Genomic DNA, 20,008 nt, shown 5'->3' on the forward strand with positions numbered 1-20,008 from the left:
TGATAGTAATAGACAGTTACAATGACTTGATAATATATATGGTAGAAAGCCTTGTGAGAATGGTGGTGGTTAAAATCTATCTGAAATATGGAAGAAACTCATGTTGAGAAGATGGCATCTAGGATAAGAAATTAGATAAGAATTATTTTTGGAGTTGAAGTAATGGCTATTGTGCTGTAAGGTAGGGGCAACTTTTCACTTAAATTTATCAGTTATTGTGGGAAATCAGGTCTTGAATTCGTGAAGATTTGAATTTTCTCAAGAGTGTGTGGTGCTTTAAATAATTAAAAAAGAAAACAAAACCATACAGCTTAGCTAAATAGCTGAAAAGTTAGAAATGCAAATTATAAGTGCATACTAAACATCGGCTTAACTTGGAAAATAAATGTAGGGCAAGAAAAGCCATTTCATTTGTCGTTCTCTGCTTAAAGGTTACCTCCTAAATAAGGTTGTTACATTTTTTTAATTAATTTTATTTTAAATGAAAGCATCATTTAAAAACCATCATGTAATTGGCTTGCTTTTTTGCAGTGCTTACTGTAAAGCAGTAGTGAAATGCAGTATAATAATACACAAATTTAAAATCAATAATGTTCACGTTCTGGCTGTCTATACATACAGCCTATGTTATGGCTGTTAATAATCCTGGAGATGACTCTTGATACATTATTTTCAGTTTTCAAGAAAATCCTGTTTTCAGATAGATTTTGATTAAGATTATTCACCTTGTGTCATCAGATTTCTAGAGTACAGCTGGCTGATAACCTTAAGTTTGGATGGTGTTCTAGGGCCCTTTAAAGGGGCATTGAAGGAGGAACTACCATTCTGTACATCTGTGCATTACAATGCGCTTTGATTTCCTTTGTGGATCTCTCCATGTGGATTTGCTAGTAAATTCCAAGATGAGGTAAGTTATTCTAAACATGGTCACTCCTTCAGACTTCACCCCTTCCATTGTTTGTTTTTGTTTGTTTGTTTTTGTTTTTGGTCCTATAAATTAGGTTAAGATCTCTGAACATAAGTGCTTATTTAAGTAAGATTAAAAAAAAAAAAAAAGTGGTTTGTGTTAGCAAAGATGTTTTCCCCAATAATTTGAATTAAACTTCATCTAGTGTTAATCTTGATTTTACAGAATGCTTCATAACTTTGAGGGAAAGATTCTCTTCTCTGGCCCTATGGGAGATCTAATTTTTCATGGTTTTTTGAACTCCCTTTGCACTTACTCAATGCTGACTATTTTAGCTGATGGAATTAAGGTGCACGAAGCATTCTCATGAGCATTAATGGCCGTGGACGTTGGGAGAAAATGGATATTGGAAAATGAGATATGCAGAGAAGTGAGGAAGAGAACTGAAATGGAACAAAAGAAGTAAGTAGATCAAATAGATGAAAAGATGTTTGTAAGTGCCTCGTTCCTGGCAATTGAGGTGGATAGCTCCTAATGGCAGCTAACCTTTGAAGGGGAGTACCAGCCTGCTTGCAAGCTCCAGTACAAGCTGCCTCTGCTTGCAGTACTGACACGGAGGGGTTTCCAGTGCCTTTGCTGTATGCCCAGGTGTAACAGGATGAAGTGACAGATGAAGTCAAAAGACCTCTGTATTCACTTTTTGTTTAGAAATGTCCATCTAAGAAACTGACTTGTTGCTTCACACTATGATACACTGAAAATGTTGAAATGTGAAGCATTCTACGTACTTGCTCCACAGATCATTGCATTTAAAGTCAAGGAATGGCTATGTTTGATATGTCTGTAATAATAAAAAACGGAAGAGGACATGTCTGTTTAACAGTTCTTTCTGTAGCCCACCACTACTGTATTATGAAGCCCTAAGAACATCCCCATTCTGCATGTGTCAAATTCGACAAATTCTTGCAGCTTACGGCTCATACAAAATATGATTATCAATGGGAAAAATATAGACTCCTGAGGTCAAAGGGAACTGCTGTGGTGCATTTGGTGGGCCTGCTATCAGGCCCGCTGCCAAGCCTTGCTCCAGCAGGTTCTCAGGGCTGAGCTGCCTGCTTCTGGCAGCACTGCTCGTGCACAAGTAAGACCTGCACACAGCAACGTGCCAGCTTCTTTTTTAGAGAGTTTTACCTTGCTCTCTGCTTACCTTGTGGACCTTTTTTCTCCCTGTTCTAGAGCAATCACTGGGAGCATTGTGCTCTCACTAGGGTTGCTTAGAAAAATGACCTTTCTTTCCTATTTCAGCTTGATTTTAACCTCTGGAACATCTAGCGGCTGCTCTAAGCAACTTTTTCTTCTGTAGATTGGATTAAGCATGCTGTATAAAACTTTTTTTTCATGTATTATTTCAAAGTCTTAATGCACTGCAACTGATCCTCACAAGCGGTGTACCTCCTTTTCCTATCCAGTTAGTCTTTGTGCTACCTGTTGACTTATTTATATTCCCAAGGTCATGGCTACCACTAGGACCGTTGGCTCGGGAACCCCGTTAGCCCTGGCTCTATCGGTGAGCTGATGTTCACTGCTCTGTTGTACCACTGGTCTGGTAAGTGAGACAGTGGGTTCACCTTCTACTCTAGTACAGGGCACTAACGGCGCACGTCTTTTAAAACACAAATACCGATCAGTGACTCAAACACCCGAAAGCACCGCTATCCCTCCCCTCTCAGACGCCCGCCCCTCCTCGTCCCGCCGGCAGACCCCGCCCCAGCAGTGCGGGCGCAGGCGCGGTGTGCCGTCGGTGCAGTGCCCGCAGAGAGCTGGCCGCCATGTTGTGCCGCCTGGCCTCGGCGGGCAGGTGAGAGTCGCGCCGCGCCGCCGCTGGGAGGGAAGAGAGGTGGGGGCACCGTGCTCGCCGCAGCCCTGCAGCGTGAGGAGCGGCCAGGCCCTGGGCTTCCACGTCCGGGCCGCGGGACGGGGCGGAGGAGGGGGCACCCCCTGTTGTTTCCTCCATTTCGGGAAGAGGGGGTGGCGGTGCCAGCGATGGCCCCGCGAGGTGCAGCCGAGTCGGGCAGAGCGGCCGGGATCGGCCTCTTTAGGGCTGTAGGATTTCGACCCTTTTTCGTATCAAGGTCACCGGTGCAATGGCCCTCGGGGCTGACCTTCCTCCTAGCTCAGAGAGCTTCCTGTCGTTACGACGCCAGAACGTGGGTTAGGAGGTGGCAGCTCTATATCGAGAAGCACCTGTATCAGTGACCTTCACGTGGGCAGCTGGCCGTAGCAGGCCAGCGTTTCACTCTGCTGAAGTGGTAAAGCACAAGTGCTGCATGAGACCGCTGCTTCCTTTTCTCGTTTCTCATCTAGAAGCAGGGCTGCGCTGGTAGCACCGTTAGGGTGCTCTGTCGCAAGGCAGAAGCACACTCTTCCTGACCTGCCCTACGACTATGGCGCGCTGGAGCCCCACATCAGTGCAGAGATCATGCAGCTGCACCACAGCAAACACCACGCCACCTACGTGAACAACCTGAACGTTACGGAGGAGAAATACAAAGAGGCGCTAGCAAAAGGTGCGTATGGCCATCGTCAGCAGGTGAGGAGAGACAGTGTGAGCTGTTGAGGATTTGCGCTAGTGACTGGGACCAAAGGCAGAGTCAGTAGGAAGTTGCCCCTGAGAAATACCAGTGATGTGCTTGAATAAAGAATGTTGATTACCTGTGAAAGCTTTAAGATTTTCAGGTGGCCTCGTAAGCCTAATAATAATAACTTGTGCAGTCTGAATTAATGAATGAATGAGGCTTGATGAAGATTCAAGCAAACAAGATTGGCTGTTGCTTTGTCCTGCTAGTGGTGGAGTCAGGAAAGCTGTATTCCAGAGGTTAATTAATGAGAAAGGAAACTAAAGTATAGGAAAGCAGCGTAACTGCTGCAGATGTCATTACTGCTGTGTAATGACTACGGATTCAGCCCCCAGTGGAGGCAGAATTTCTCTGCCTAGCAGAAACATTGCATTTTTTGGACCCTTAGAGGTGTTTAAAAGAAAAACGAAAAACCCTTATCCTTTGATAGGCTCTCACTGCTTGCTCTTGTTAGTAGCGTGTCTGGAGGTAGAACTTAATATTTTATAAGGGTTTCGCTGGTATTATTCTGCAGCGCATTGGTGATTGGTCACACACATCAAAGCAGGTAAATATTTGCTTGCGGCATTTTCGCGTGTGTCTTGGGTTGGCTTATTAGGTGATATCCTCGTATAGAACACGTAGTATTTGATCCTCATTAGAAAGACTAAGGCTAGGCTTTAGGAAAGGGTAAAGTCTGAACTGCTACCTCTTTTTGTCAGTATTGTCATTCTCTTCCCACACTTAAAAACTGAGCCTGACTCAGTTGTGCAACTACTGCACAACAGTTTGGTTGTACAGCAGATCTCATGACTGTTTAATATCTCCTCTGGATAATAGAACCTTGAAACTGACTTTTCAGCAATAGTAAGTAATTTTCAGATTATCTTCAACGTTTTCTTAACCTGTCAGTATCTGCTCAACTCAGAAGCTGTTTTGACTTGAGTCCGTTGTCTCCTGCTGTTACCAGTTCTTCTGAAAATGAATCTGCTCGTCTGTGATAAGGTCCTCCTCAGCAACTAATAACTTTGTTCTAGAAAACTTCCAGCATAAGCTGGTTCTGATTACTTCTTCATCAACATGTTCTGTATGCTGCCAGTTGAAGGCTATAGTCACAAAACTTATTTTCATTGAAGACTTATGCATACCAGAATTTTTCTGTACTTTTCTGACAGTTGAGCTGTGGTGCTTTACTGTGCTCTTAGAATGGAAAGGAATCATTCAGTCGACTGAGAAACTGAGCTTACAGGTCTCTTGAGCACCACTTCTGAGCTGAACCTGTCCAGCGTGACTGTGTTAAGGAGTGTGGTAAGCTGGAGCAAAGGCCAGGGGCTCTACATACAAATAGATCCGAGGATACTTTGTGGTATCTCAAGGACAAGTTACCTTTCTTCATCCTCTTTTCCAGTGCCAAGTTCAGCAGGACTGACTTGACAGCACCGCAAATACTGTGCTTTAAGACAGTGATCAAATGCCATCTCTACCTCATAGTGGTCTTGGGGAGTAGGTCCCTACAGCATGGTGGGATAAACACTAATGAAGACGTTCCCAGTGTCCTGGGTTATTTTTGGATTCCTGGCCTGTAGGATGATGTGGATGAGTTTAGTCTTAAAGGCATGTAAAAATCTTCAGGAAGCTTTCCCTGAATCTGTTGAACTGGACGTGAGAGATATGTCTTATCCTCAACTTGATACCTAAATGCAGCAAGTAGTGTCAGTATTAGCTGCACTGCATGCTTTGTTCCAGTCCTGTTCCTGTAGGTTTTGTTGCACTGAGTATGATTATGACTGGAAATACAGCAACTAGATATTAGTTACTGACTGGTTTTTAACTTACAGATATTTTTCTGAATGATAGAAGTTAAACTGTCTTGCACCTGAAAATGAATTTTTGCTGAAACAGAAATATTCTTAAGAAAAGATTACAGAAAACAGGAAGTTTTTTTGTCTCAAGGAAACTCTTAACAATGAGGGTGATTGTTTCCAGCAAAAAGAGAGCCAAGGGTTATGTGATTGAGCACCACTGTGATTTATTTTAACAAAGAATTGAATTCTGTATATCTGTATATTGGGAGTCTTGTGAGTTGTAGTGGAACTCAACAGCTTCTTCCAGATATTTTATTTCTGTGAGACTTGCAAAGACCATTGTGGTTTCTTAAGGATATGAGGAAATGCTGAGAACTTGCAATTCTATAAACAAAAACAAAACAAAAAAAGCTTTATTAACAGGTGTGCTACTGCTTCATGTCTGTGCTGAGATGGCTCATTCCTTCCTATAGGAAGATTACCTGCACTCGTTCCTGAAAGAGTGGGGGGAGCAGCTGCCTGCACTGGTTCCATATTTGAGAATCTATTGGAAAAAGCCTCAAACAATTGCAGTGTTCCAATTCTTTGAAAACAAAAATAACATTCAAAATACTTGTGTCAAGGTGGTGTAACACCTGTCAGACACGTAGGGCACAAGTGAGTTCTTTAAGGAATATGACATGTTTTGATTGAGATTCAGAGCCCTCTGATTTTGAGTGGTATGAAGGTTAGGTTGTATGCAGGCTGTAAGCAAGGGTTGGGATTGTGTGTAAGCTATTCAGATATGCTATGGATGTTTCTTGATGAACCTTGATTTTCTCTTGAAGTTAAGGCCTGCCTGGACTGAGAAATTATGGGGAGTTCACCAATATTAAACAGTGGTATTTAGGTGCAGAGTTCTGTTATGTTGAGTAAAACAATTTGGGTCATTATCTCTTCCTGCAAGTATCACTCTCCAAAAAAAAACCTCACCCAACCAAACAAAACAATTTTCCTCCCCAAAGTAAATGAAAAAACGTAAAGATAAGAACATCTTGTTTGTATATTTTCTTGTTGTGCTTGTCAACTGTTTCTGGAGCACGCTCTGTTTACCGTCTTTAAGGTGTTTAAGGAATTTAAAAATTCTTAGTTTGAAAATCAGCAACTCAGGCATAAACAGTGTTCTTGTCTAGTAATAATAATACTGAACAATTTTCTAGTGCTAGATCCTTATTTCATTCTGGTACTGCTGTTTGTTTTGTTTAGCTGTGGAATGGCAGTAGATACTTTGCTGCTGTAGATGTAACATGAATTGCCTGATAAGTGGAGTATTGGCACATCACATGCAGTTACAGAGCAAGAAAAGGCCAAAGATAAATCTCTAATGCAGTTTGTCAGCGACTATCTAAAATGTGAATAACAGTCACAAAACCTGTCTTTTCCATAGGCATATTACAGGCTAGTAAGACTTGAAAGATTTGGGGTATTGGTGGAGGCCTAGTGACAACTTAATGACTGCTATAGTGGTGGTGTTATTATTTATCTATTTATTTATGTTCTGCATCCTCAGGTGATGTTACAGCTCAGGTGTCGCTTCAGCCTGCACTGAAATTCAATGGTGGGGGTCATATCAATCATACCATCTTCTGGACAAATCTTTCTCCCAGTGGAGGAGGAGAGCCTAAAGGTTAGTGCTCGTTGTGAGTGTTCATTGAGTCAGTCTTAATTGACCAGCAGAACTGATGATTTTTTCTCTCTTTAGAAGAGTTTAAGTCTTTATTTTCTTTATTTTTCTGAGATTATTTGCCTTTCCATATGACAGCTGCCATAGTTCTGAGGAATTCACGGTCTTCTTCATGCAAGTGAAAAATATGAAAAGATAACTGTGCTAATTATATTTTTAAAGATGATTGTCTATAGGTTGCAAAGTACTTGACTATTGCTGTATATTGTCCTTTTCATCTTCATAAGATAAAACACTTATCCATAACTGTGCTGACTGAGATTGCATTCACTTACTCAATTCGCAGAAAGGAAGGAAATGTGCTGCAGGCTACCCAGCCTAGTGACTGAACATATGCTCCATTTTCAGTTAGGGATAGCTTAGCAGTTAAAACCTAAAGGATGAAATCCCATTTGGGAGGATAGAGAAATGTAATCTACAAGTGATCTGCAATTAAAAGCAGTGGTCCTATAATACAGATCTCACAAAAGCTGCTGTGATAAATGTGAGGGTTTTAAATTGAGGTGTTTCAGATGGCATTCTTGGGGAAGATCATAGAATCAGAGAATCATTAAGGTTGAAAAAGGCCACTGAGACGATCTAGTCCAACCATTAGCCCATCACTACGTGCCTATTAAACCATGTCCCTCAGTACTGTACCATATCGCTACGTTTCTTGGTCACCTCCAGGGAAGGTGACTCCACCACTTCCCTGGGCTGCTTGTTCCATGCTTGACCACTCTTTCAGGGAAGAAATTTTTCCTAATATCCAACCTGAAAAGATGTGTTAAAGCCTTATCTTTGTCTGTGAAGTTACTGTGAAAGGTGGTAAGCTTAAAATGTCATCTTTCAGTTTCAGTTGGATGGTTCAAGTCTTCTGTAGGAAGCCTGATGAAACCTGTCTGAAGATGCACTTTCAGCTATCACCAAGAAATTTTTAGATCTGAGGGCAGAAGGAATGAAGAATGTAGAATTTTCCAGCATTGCACTGTATGTTCTATTGATAGCACCATGACTGTCTTTGATAACAGCCTGTTTGACTACTGTTCTAATTTGTTTCTTGACTGCTATCTGGAGCAGGTTGGGACAGAATTGTTAATGATGCATCTGTTCTGTCTAGACAGTTCCCTCAGAGCCCAAATGCATCCGCATCTCTCTTCTATTTCCAGCTGATATCTGGGAATTGAGATACGTTAAATACCTGATATTCAGTAATGTTTCTGTGCTTTTTTTTTTTTTTTTTTTTTTTTCAAGGAGAATTGATGGAAGCCATCAAACGTGACTTTGGTTCCTTCGCAAACTTCAAGGAGAAACTAACAGCTGTATCAGTTGGTGTTCAAGGATCAGGCTGGGGGTGGCTTGGCTATAATAAGGAGCAGGGACGTCTACAGATAGCAGCTTGTGCAAATCAAGATCCTTTGCAAGGAACAACAGGTCAGGTTTCTTTCTTCCTCTTCCACTTTTTTCAGATTTCAGAGGCAAATTATGAGATGTGAGAATATGAGGAAGCATCTTAAAAATTGACTGTCGCTTCCAGCAGAAGCAAAAAAAAACAGTTGCAGTTTTTAAAACAGCTTTTGTAATGCAGGACTTAGAAATTCTGTGGAGAGTAATAGGTTTTGCATGCAGATTGTCTAATCAAAAGGGAAATAGATGGGGCATACTGTGAAAGAGCATTGGGCATTAAATTTAGGTTAGGCTTCTCTGGACTGTTTCTGAGTAGCAGCAGTAGCTTGCCTGTCAGAGCATTGGGAAGATAAGTGTCTTAGCTTTAGGTTATTTTCTCTTGTGAGGATATATTTACAGACCTGATGATGTAGGGCAGACACCAGGAAAGGGGAAGATGTGTATAATATTTCTTGTTATGAAACAGGCTAAGCACTTAGAACGTGCTTTTCTACTATTGATAGATAGTAATGAATGTCAATTAAATAAGGGTTGGATGAGGACAACACTTAGGGCTAGACAAGCAGCTGAGATCACTTCTGAAGGAATGTTTGTTTGCTTAGAGAGACATAGCAGTGATGAAGACAGCTTGGACATGCTCCACAGAGGAAAGAGCTAATCCCCAGTGAGAATCCTGCTCTGATGGCTGTTGTCCAAATCCAGTCACAGATGTCTTTAAAACATGTTCTGTGAAATTCATAGAGAATGATAGGGACTATCATGTGTTTTCCATGTTTACTTTGAACTTCTGCAGTGGTCTGTGCCCTGCTTATCAGTGGGGAAAAAGGTAAAAAAGAACAGTTTTAGTGTTGAGACATAGAGTATAATGAGTAAATTTCACCCTCTCCCACACATTGAAAACTCCCTACTAAAAATTCAACTAGAAAGATGTTTTAGCACAAAAGCAAGGAAAGCAGTGAAACAGTAACTTACAATTAAAATATTGGAAGCAAATACTCATGTCAAAGGACTTCTTTGTGGTGTCTTGGTCCAGGAAAATACTCGTATTACTGTGTGTGTGGAAGATGCAGACTTTTCAAAAATGTCTTCAACTGCTTTCAGTTGTGCCTTCAATGAAATTCTAGGGTATTCATAGGTGTGTATTCTAATAATTTAGTTTATACAGTGTGTGTGGAGAGCAGATAGGTCTGTAAAATGTAGTGAGCACCTGTGTGCTGGAGAGCTCTCTGTTTCTACAGTTGAAGAATTTGGTAATTACAAAATAAGACTTTGCAGTGAAGCATTTCTTCACAGGCTTAAAAAACTGTTATCCTCCTTTTTTACAGGTCTCATTCCATTGCTGGGAATCGATGTATGGGAACATGCCTATTATCTTCAGTATAAAAATGTTCGACCTGATTATTTGAAAGCTATCTGGAATGTGATCAACTGGGAGAATGTATCTTCAAGATATGCATCTTGCAAAAAATAGAGTGGAATTCTTGCACAGACTACTAAAATGGCACCACTTCTACTTTGGTTTCACTCTTGTAATAGTTTCTGTGGCATACAAATGAATTGCTATAATACAGAAAACACCTAGCTCACCCCGCAAAAGCATTTCATAATCAAGCAACATGTCTGCTTGTCTAATCCTATGGAAAGTGTTTGCTTAGGTTTTTGAAGCTTTAAACTCTTGTGCAACAAAGGGAAGAAGACACTTTAGGTAATCTGTTCCATTGCATATAGAAACATAGTTCACTTTGTTGAAGCTTAATGAGATAATGGATTTCTTTGTTGCACTTAAATACCTAAGTGGAAACGCACACTTTGTGTTACTATGAACAAATAAAACTCAAAAGAAGAATCTTATGTAACCATCTAACAGACTCGTCTTTGGTAGCAGCTGGTCTGGTTACTAGATTTGAACAGTGCTGGGGAAGATATGTGGTTTTGCAATTTGCTGTTTCACAGGCAATGGAGCTTTCTTAGAAACCAAGAAGATAAGAAGCAGAAAATAGACACTCTGGTGCTTGCCTGACTTGACAATCTTCAGTCATCCCTACCCTTTCCTGGGTCTCTTGTATGAGATCTTCATGTGGTGTAGCAGTATATTAGCTTTTGAGATGTTGTCTTGGGCAAGAGGTTATAGTACTGATCAGACTAAATTGTTTCTATAGGAACTGAATAACAGCATGTGGTACCTGTTTCATGTTAGTTGTTTGAATAGATCCTGAAACTACTTTTAGCTCTAGAGACTGATTGCATGCATCTGCAAGTGTATGCTGTCTTTCTGCAGCAGTGGTCCTGAAGCAGTATTTACAGGTTAAACTTAACACTTGAGGCAGGAATGAAGTACTGTCTGGTATTACAGAAGCATTCTGAAAAGGTCATCAGAAATACACGGGGAGGTTGGTGCGTTTGGATTGCTTTGTTAATTCTGTTGCAGGTAGTTCAGATGGAATGCTACTGAACATATCTAGTAGCTTGTGCATAAATTTTCTTTGAGCATTTCCAGAATGCTCCCTTAAATTGAGGGTGGATTATCAGAAAAACAGGGAATATGTTTGCATTACCAGACTGGTAGGCTCCTGTTTTGAAGTATCACGTAAGATTAAAGGTGGAGATGTAAATGAAAATAGGAATGCATTTAATCAGCTGATGCAAGGAGAGAAACTGCTACCACCATAAGAACAATCTTTAGTCTCTAACCAAAACTCTGAATGTTCATTGTAAATTAAAGTGTGTTGCACAAGGTGGCATATTTTGCATTTAAAATGTTTGAGAGTTTTGTGTTCTACTGTGTGATCTTGAGCTGCTTAAGTCTGGATTGCCTTATATATTGTTTAAAACATATATTTGTCATAGCTTTCATGTCTTTGCTTTCTTCTGATAGTGAGCAGTGATAAAGTACCTCTACTGGTAATCAGTCTGGCAGCTTTGACTTAGATTAAAAAAAAAAAGAAAAAGCAAAACCAAAAATCCCAACAAAACAAACAAAAAAGACAGACTGTTGAAGGGTCCATGCTTTTACTGTTCAAGTTCCACTATAATTCTGGAGAGCTGTTGTGGAAGTCTTTATCATGAATTATGAATCACTGTTCTACTTAGGAAGCCATGGTCTCCATGAGTAAAGTCTAGCATCACACTTGTCCTCTGGTGGAAACCTCCATGCAGAAAAAAATCACACTTTTAGGAGTCGCTTTTATGAAACGAATCTAAATATTTGCTTTAATTATTTACTGGGATAAAGAGTTTATTCCTTACTTAGTGTTTGGAGCTGCTGTCTTTCTTCTATGTACTTCAGAATGCTTAATGTAATTCAAATTGTCATCTGTCCTATGATTTTCCTGATAGATTACTACTGAGGCAAATCCATTTTAAGAATTTAATATTAGTTACAGAAATGCCTAATATTGCTGACAGCTTCTTGGGGAAGAAAGAAACAGTATAGCTTGTAGAGTCTGTGTAGCCCTAGGTATAAATCAGTAGCTACCTGTAGATGTAAAGCTTAATTTAAGCAGATTTATTGCTGAATGTGTTGGTATATAAAACTGACATTTTATATACCAACATTTGTGTTTTGGGTTTTTTTTTGCTTTTTTTTTTTTTTTTTTTTTTTTTTTTTTTTTGCTTTTTTTCTGCTGTTGGGTTGGCATTTGGATTAGTAAAAACTATACTTAGGTTGTTAGTCTTCAGCTTACTGAGGTCCTGCAGAGAAGCTGGGTTGAGTGGGGTATAGAGAGAGAAGCAGTGGCATTTTTCTAGATGAAGAACAGGGACTTCTGATGAGAGGAGAATCTTTTATCTCTTACTTTCCAGAGAAAGTACCTTCAAAGTATGGACAAGGCATGTTGTGTTTACCATGGAATCTACCCAAAGTTGAAGGAAACAACAGGGTTTTTTTTTCTTTCCTATTGGGACTACATAATGTGGTGAAATACCACATAGCCAAGAGATCCGAGAATCTTCCCTATAAGTAAGTGAATGCTGAGGCAACAGTTCATTAATAAATGCCATAATGCAGGTATTATCAGGTTGGTACCTGTGTGCTCTTAAAGAGCAAAGATGGATGTGCCTGAATGCTGATGATATAAGAGAGAATGTTTAAGCTGTGCAGGAAGCCTGCGTTACCTTCAGGCCAAAAGGATGCAAACCATGGAGATCTCCTCAGGCAGGACCAGCTCTTGCTCAAGCTCTGAAGCTCAACACATGCTGGTAAGGCTCAGTTTGTGCTGTGCTTCTGGTTAAGAACAGACTTTTGCTCACAGTCAGCTGGTGAGCCTGTCCCGATGTCTGATCATAGGAAGTTAAAAGCTGTATACAAACAGGAATGTTTGTGGAATATGGAGAAAAATGAGTAAATGTTGAAGGCATACACTAAGAGCAGTGAAGCAATGAAAATATTCAGTGCCTCTTCCACTTAACAATTACAAAGGACTGGTGCTATGTGTGTCTTGTGAAGGAAGGGCTTGGTCAAGCTGTGTTAACTCCAGTCTTCTGTGAAATCTGGAAGAAGTGTTTCTTAGGACATTTGACCTGGAATACATTATAGCAAAATAAATTTAAAGTGCTGCTATGTATTTCTGCTAACGTTTCAACAGTCCTCTTGCAGTACCTTGCAGTACTTGGTCAATGTGTTTGTACAGTGGAAAAGATTTCTGTTTGCACTCATGTGTAATGCTGAGCAGGTAATACACTGCTAATAGGCATAACGTACCTTTTTATTGAAGTGCCTTCCGCTTAACCATTAAAAATAATGCCCTTAAATTTCATCTAGCTGTTATTACCTCTATTGATTTAAAGTGTGACGCTTCTAGGCAGGTTCCTGGTAGGTGTGTGTGTGTGCGGCTGCAGAGTTGGAACCGCCCCTGTCGCTGAGAACCAGAGCTGTGCGCTCACCGCTAGGTGGCGGTGTGTACCTACTTTATTAGTAGGGTTTCTCAGCAGTGTTTCCAAGGGAGCAGATAGATAAAGAGGCACAGGAGGGGAACTACTTGGGCTGCTGCTTCCACTTTGTAAATGGGGCAACTCTTGTCACTGAAGCTGTGAGGAGGTAGTGTGTGGGAAGGAGACAGTGCTGCTGTAGAGAAGACAATAAATATAGGCAAACATGGGTCTTCCTGTAACTGGAGACAGGCATAGGGAGAGGTACTACTAGTTAAAGTAAAGATGTTTCTAGGATTTCCACCTGTTTGCCTCATCATGCTCTAGCTTTGTCTATGTGGGGATGTGCATTGTCTGTGACATCTTGAGCAGTCTTTCAAACACAGATTTAACAGCAGGGGGGTGAAGTCTCTTGCATTGTTGTAATTAAGATAAGTCTGCAAAGAACTCAGCAGGCTACCTGAGGCACTGAGGTTGTACAGTTACAGTTGTGCTGCCTTGCAGAGTGGTTGCTACTCTGCCAAAACTCCAATTTTTCACTGGATCTTCTCACCTGAAGAGATGAGTACAGCAGCAAATCAGCAAATCTCCTGCTCCAGGTCTTCCCCGGGACCTGCAGAGCAGCTAGTTTCCAGTTTATCCTTACAGCACTACAGAAGCTGGACTCAAGTGGACCTGTCCCACTGAGTTTTTGAGCATCTCTCTGGATTGATGGTAGTCCCTGGAACACAGAGAACTTGCTGCAATGGATAGAAGGTCTGTCCAGGTCTGTCTTCAGTTGGTCTACAATTCCCTTATCTTTTTCCTAACTTTTTTGTTCTGGAGAGGAGCCAAGTCAAACTCATTGGACTCTTCCCTGGTTGAGTTAAAGTACCGTTTTTAGGACTGCCTTCAGAGCAAGCTCTGTAGTGCTTTTGTACTTGGCAGCTGTGTTCATTCCCATCTGCTGCTTCATAGTGTGTGCATCTCAGAGAACTTGTCCCTTAGGCCACTGGCTGTAATTATAAAAACTTCTGATCTAGGAATGAGTAGCATAGTGATTCAGGTACTGTTATCAATAAGTTTTGCAGTGCTGTCAGTATTGGAAGACAATATTTTACAGTAATTACATTTTTTCCTTTATTTGTTCATTTTTGAGAGAAATGTAAAAGTTTTCGTGCTGTTATTATAGAGATTTTTTTTGCCACCATGGAACTCGAGTGTGTTGGAGGTCTGGAAACCAGAAGGTATAGAGAAAGAACATCTGTTAATGTAAGAGTCTGGATTTGAAGGTAATCCTGCAATTCTGAGAAAAGCTAATTCATACTATTACAGAATTTGGCATTAGCAAGAATAGTAATATTGCCATTTCTGGTATGACTCTAGAAATTCTGACCTGAAGTAGCTAAAAGAAAGGGCTCCCGATTTGCAGCAGTTTTGAAATTTGGCTATGGCCAATACTGGCGAGAATAAAAAAGCTTGTCTGTATTTCCAGGAATCCAGAAGCTCACCAGGCCCTACAGCTGCCAGAGAAGTCTGATGTTTCTGTCTGTCCCAACAGCTGACATAGGCTTTGAGCCTCAGACTTGTCCAAAGATCTTTCAAACAGAGCTGCTTCAAACAAAGTTTTGGGACTCACCAAGGTAGCATTTAGGAAAGTTCTCCTCTCCACTGTATCTGATACCTGTATTTTGACTAAATGTTTCACTTGGCTATTTCTAGCCACTCTCATCCCTTAGGCAGAATACTGTTGAGGAAGATGTGGGAGGAGGGGAAATGCAAGCTTTCAGAGGATGCATCACGGAACTATTTTTGTCTTCTCCCTCCCATAAAAGATGCACACAGACCTGACTAACAAGCCACTCTGGCTGAGGAGAGCTTGACACTTGGGTCCTTGGAATGTTGTAGTTTATTTTCTAAGCTGCTGAGACAAACTTGAAGTTTGTCAGAAATGATGTACTCTCTTCTTCCGTTTTGGTTACTCCAGCTTCACTTAAGATTTCAGACTATTTTAAAAGATCTTGGATTTGATTACAATAACTTGTATTGATGTTTTCAAGGAAGAAATGCTCATGAGTTTCTATCTATTCATGTTTCTTATAAAAGAACAAAGATCACAAAACCAAAACTTTCACCTAGGTTTTTGGGAAGGATGGAGGACTATTATTTCCCAGAGCTAAGTGTGGGCTTGATGCCTGTTTGCATAACTAAATGAGACAGGAACAATAAACTGGAATTAGCCTGTCTGAAGGTCAAAAGCTCCAGAGGGAGTTCTTCCCTTGTCTACATGGGATCCAGGTCAGTTAAAAGCAGTTTAAAGCCAAAACTGCTGCTTTTTCTATGTTATCTAGCTGGGAATTGGAGTTGTTCCTGGATTTTGTTTTATCGTAAGCATAAGTTGTAGTACTTAAGTGGTTGTTGTCGTCCATCTGTTGATAGTCATTGCTTTTCCATTTGCATTCTCTGCAGCTGTTAGAACTGTGCAGTGCACACTGTGTGTGACAGGCCAAGCCATGCTTTTCATAGGTGAAAGCACAGGATATTAATTGGAACGGAATGTTGTTCCAAATGTGTTTGTCTGGCATAGGCATTGGGATGGATACAGGTGTGAGCTGGTGAGCTTCAGTCTTGAATGTGATCCTTGAAAAGTAACATCTGCTGCTTCTGATTCCGGGCCTGACTTGCTCAGATTTTTCTCCAGTGAGTTCTGATTTCAGCTTCACTAAAAGGAATTGTGCCTCTGTGGCCTCAAGTGAAGTATCCCAGGACATATCTTATGTTGGGATGTAGGACTGTGCCATCAAAGCTTTCTTTTGCCTGAGCCCTTTGCATCAGCAGCTAGAATGTCTCAACAGTGCCGTGGAATTCCCACTGTGTTTATTACTCCAAATCACATGGAGGTCACTGCAAGTTTTGCATGGGCAAAATAGCAAAGCTTTCCTTTGCCAGCTGGGAATCTGACCCCAAATGCTGCACCCAGGAGCGTGTTTGGGGCCAGCTGCAGGAGGATGCTGTAGGTTGGATCTCTGGGAAGGTCCCAGTGTGGAGGCAATGATGCAGGAAAGTCCTCGTCTGGCAGCTGCTCACTTGGAACTTCTTGCAGATGCTGAGCTGCACCTGATATCTGAAAATCCTAGCTGTGCTGTCCAGTTATGGATCTTTGAAGATTGTAGATTTGAAGGGGCTAATGTGTATGTGCCTAAACATGTCATCATAAGCTTATATGTCTGTGTTGTTCTGTTAACCACTATTGGGTGCTTACAGACAAAATGGCAGAAAAACAGCTGATTGCAACTTACTCTTGCAATCCAACATCTGCCTGCCAGACTCAAGAGGCAGTGTAATCCTTGCTTGTGTGGTTTTCATACTTTGATTTCCCACTAAGAGCAAGTGGGAGCAAGCTGGAGAGGATCTCACCCCCAGTGGCAGAGGGAAAGCTGACAATGTATTGGCAGGACAGAAGGTATCTACCATTGGACCTTGTTTACATGCCAGCATTACCAGATTAATCAGAGTGGCAGTATATGTGTATTGTTCTTGTACTGCTTCGTTACTGAAGCCTTGTGCTAAGAAAGCTATTGATTGGGCTGGAATCACTTTTGTGGTTACCCAGGCAGGTCACAGAGGTGAAATACTGGTTCTGTGCATTCATGAGTCACAAAAAATGAAGGCCAGTGGGTGTATTACAGGTCAGGTCAGGCAGGATCTCCACCCTTCACTACAGTAATTTCCAGATGGGACTCTGGTAATGAACAGATAATTTTCCTGTTAGCCACTGAACTGATTTCAGAGAAATAAAAGAGTTGTTGTTTTCTTCCCCCTACAGTGAAATGAGACCTTCTACCTTCTCTTGAGTTATTTCTGGATGACAGCACCATTCATTGAAAAAGCTTCAAGGTGAGTGCTGTAGCTTCACCTCTGCTGTCTGGGTGGTAGTCTGTTAGGACATTCCTTAAAAATGCAGAAGAAAAACAATGAATTCTTTTGTGCTTAAGCAGATCTAATGTGCATCTGCCACCAGAGTGCTCTTCCTGGCTGTTCCTGGTAGCATTTTGGAGTTGATGAAATCTGAGTTCCTGCAGACAAAATTTTGGGAATGTTTGGTAGCAGTCAGACAGATATGACCCCCTCCAGCCCATGCCTGAGCTACTCACCTAAAATGAGGTGATGGGTTTAAAAAAAAATAAAAATACTGCAAGCAGTATACTCACTGCTTAGGGGAAGCTGCATGCCCACGCCATGGTCTCATTCCTCATTCCACGCCATTTAGCCTCATGTCCTTTTTCTGGCTCCAACTGCTTGATGTCTTCAGATGAATTGGCAAGACATTTTGAATCAGTCAACATCCGACATTCAGTAAATAAGTTATGTGCTTCCTCAAGTCTTGCCCAGGGCATTTTCCATCTCCATAAAACTCTTTTCTGTTGGTTTGAAAGGGGAACAGAAATGGAGTACATTTTTTAACTCAGTCATAGAATGCTTAATGGCAGCTAAACAAGAACTCTGATTTAGTCATTTTCATCAGAATCAAATTTAGACTTCATCGTCTACAGATATTTAGACTGCAGAGTCGATGTTGCTGGTTTTCATTTTTTTCCTTTCCCAAAATAATTTACAATGAATTAGTTCATCTCATGTCAGCATGGCCATCGTGGTGGCAGCTGGCAGTGACGTTTGGGTTATGCTGCTTGAGTGCAAAATTAAATATAGTGTCAAGTAGGAATCAGAAACATGAAAAACAAGAGGAAAAAAAGAGGAAGAAACACAAGAAACTTCATGGAAAACTGCAGGTCAAAATGAAAGAATTATTGGAAAGTTACAACTTGGTATTTTATGTTAACATTTTTCAAGTTAAAATGGAGACTGCAGGCTGAAAATTAGCATAATTTTCAGGGGGAAAAAAAGCAACACAATGACCTGAATGAGGGAATGAACTCCATCCTCAGCTAGATTGCTGGTGATACAAAGCTAAGAGGAGCGGCTGACACACTGGAAGGCTGTGCTGCAATTCAGCAAGAGCTGGACTGACTGGAGAGTTGGGCAGTGAGCAACCTGATGAGGTTGAACAAGTGTCCTACACCTGGGAAGGAACAACTGCGTGCAGCAGTAGAGGTTAGGGGCTGATCTGCAGGAAAGGAGCTCTACAAAGAGGAATCTGGGTGTCCTAGTGGTCAACAGGTTGGCCATGAGCCAGCAGTGTGCCCTTGTGGCCAAGGACAATGGTGAGGTGCATTAAATAAAAGTGTGGCCAGCAGATTGAGGAAGGTGATCCTCCCCCTCTACTCTGCCCTTGTGAGGCCACATCAGATGTACTGTGTCCAGTTCTGGGCTTCTTAGTTGAAGAAAAACAGGAAACTTCTGAAGAGAGTCCAGGGGAGGGCAACTAAGATGATGAGGGGCCTGGAGCATCTCCCTTACGAGTAAAGGCTGAGAGACCTGGGTTTGTTCAGTGTGGGGAAGACTAAGAGGAGATTTTATCAATGCTTATAAATACCTCGTGGGTAGGAGTCAAGTGGGTAGGGTCATGCTCTTTTTGATGGTGCCCAGTGACAGGACAAGGGGCAAAGGGCACGAACTAGAACACAGAAAAATCCATCTGCGCATAAGGAAAAAATTTGCTTTGTGGGTGACAGAGCACTGGAAGACATTGCCCAGAGAGGTTGTGGAGTCTCCTTCTCTGGATATACTCAAAACCCACCTGGATGCTTTCCTGTACCATCTATTCTAGGAACCTGCTTTAGCAGAGTGTTGGACTAGATCCCCAGAGGTCCCTTCCAACCCTTGTGATTCTGTGAACACAGTCTCAACCTCTCATGGAGAAATGATTGGAAGAGACAAAGAGGAGAGATCCTCTGTTTTGTCTTTTGTACCTGTACAATAATTCAGTTGGACAGGACCTTCAAAGGTCAGAGTCCAACTGCCTGGTCACTTCAGAGCTAATTGGAAGTTAAAGCATATTACTGAAGACATTGTCTGAATATCTCTTGACCACAGCCCCCTGCAGTGTGAGTACAAAGAATCTTTAATCTTATATAATAACTTCATGATGGAAGATTTAAAGCTGTTCACAGAAGTCAGTATGATGAATGTCTACCCAAAACTACCCATTCATCTACTTGGACCTTATCAGTCAAGCAGCAGAGACCAGAAAAAATTTGCTATTCCTGCTAAATCATGTCTGATTCATGTGTAGTTAGAGAAAGCACGGATACCTTGAGTAATGTTTTGTATATTTGAAGTGGGAATTGAAAGAGACCTTAGGGGCTCCATCCAAAATGACGCCAATCTATGAATGTCTGATTGATAATGCTGGATTAGAATAGTTATGAGCAGATGGGCTGTGAGCTCTTCTTCCATTGCAATTTAACAAATTAGTGTTAAGAAAGTTAATTTGGCAAAAATGTTCTGCTTAAACAATTACTGCTGGGTCTGCAGTAGTGTCTAGAAGGTCATTCCCTCAATCGTTGGCCTGAGATGAAATTTATATTAAAAGAAGAATCTTTGCAAGTAGGGCCCAGAGACCATTAATTGGCTTTGTGTAGGACAGATGATGCTGTCTGCTTGCTTTCCCTAAGGCACAGCCATAAACTGCTGTAGTAATGTGAGATCATAGAAAAATCTGAAGTAGTTTTTGCTCTGTGAGGGACGTTGTTTCAGAAGAAGCTTGAATAGCTTCTCTATGTGTTCTCTAATAAGGAGATCTAGTTCATCTTTTCGAGATTACCTA

General features: G+C 41.2%; 1 protein-coding gene across 1 annotated transcript; it reads left to right on the plus strand.

The window, feature by feature from the left end:
• The first annotated feature begins 2,641 nt into the window (after nt 1-2,641).
• SOD2 (superoxide dismutase 2) lies at nt 2,642-10,014 on the plus strand. Its single transcript, XM_031552450.2, has 5 exons — nt 2,642-2,765; nt 3,272-3,474; nt 6,877-6,993; nt 8,284-8,463; nt 9,762-10,014. Exons 1-5 carry the CDS (start codon nt 2,737-2,739, stop codon nt 9,905-9,907), a joined length of 675 nt encoding a protein of 224 aa, XP_031408310.2. The 5' UTR covers nt 2,642-2,736; the 3' UTR covers nt 9,908-10,014.
• The last annotated feature ends 9,994 nt before the right edge of the window (nt 10,015-20,008 follow it).

Source organism: Meleagris gallopavo, chromosome 2 (genome assembly GCF_905368555.1).
Source record: "Meleagris gallopavo chromosome 2, MGAL_WU_HG_1.1, whole genome shotgun sequence".
NCBI lineage: Eukaryota > Metazoa > Chordata > Aves > Galliformes > Phasianidae > Meleagris > Meleagris gallopavo.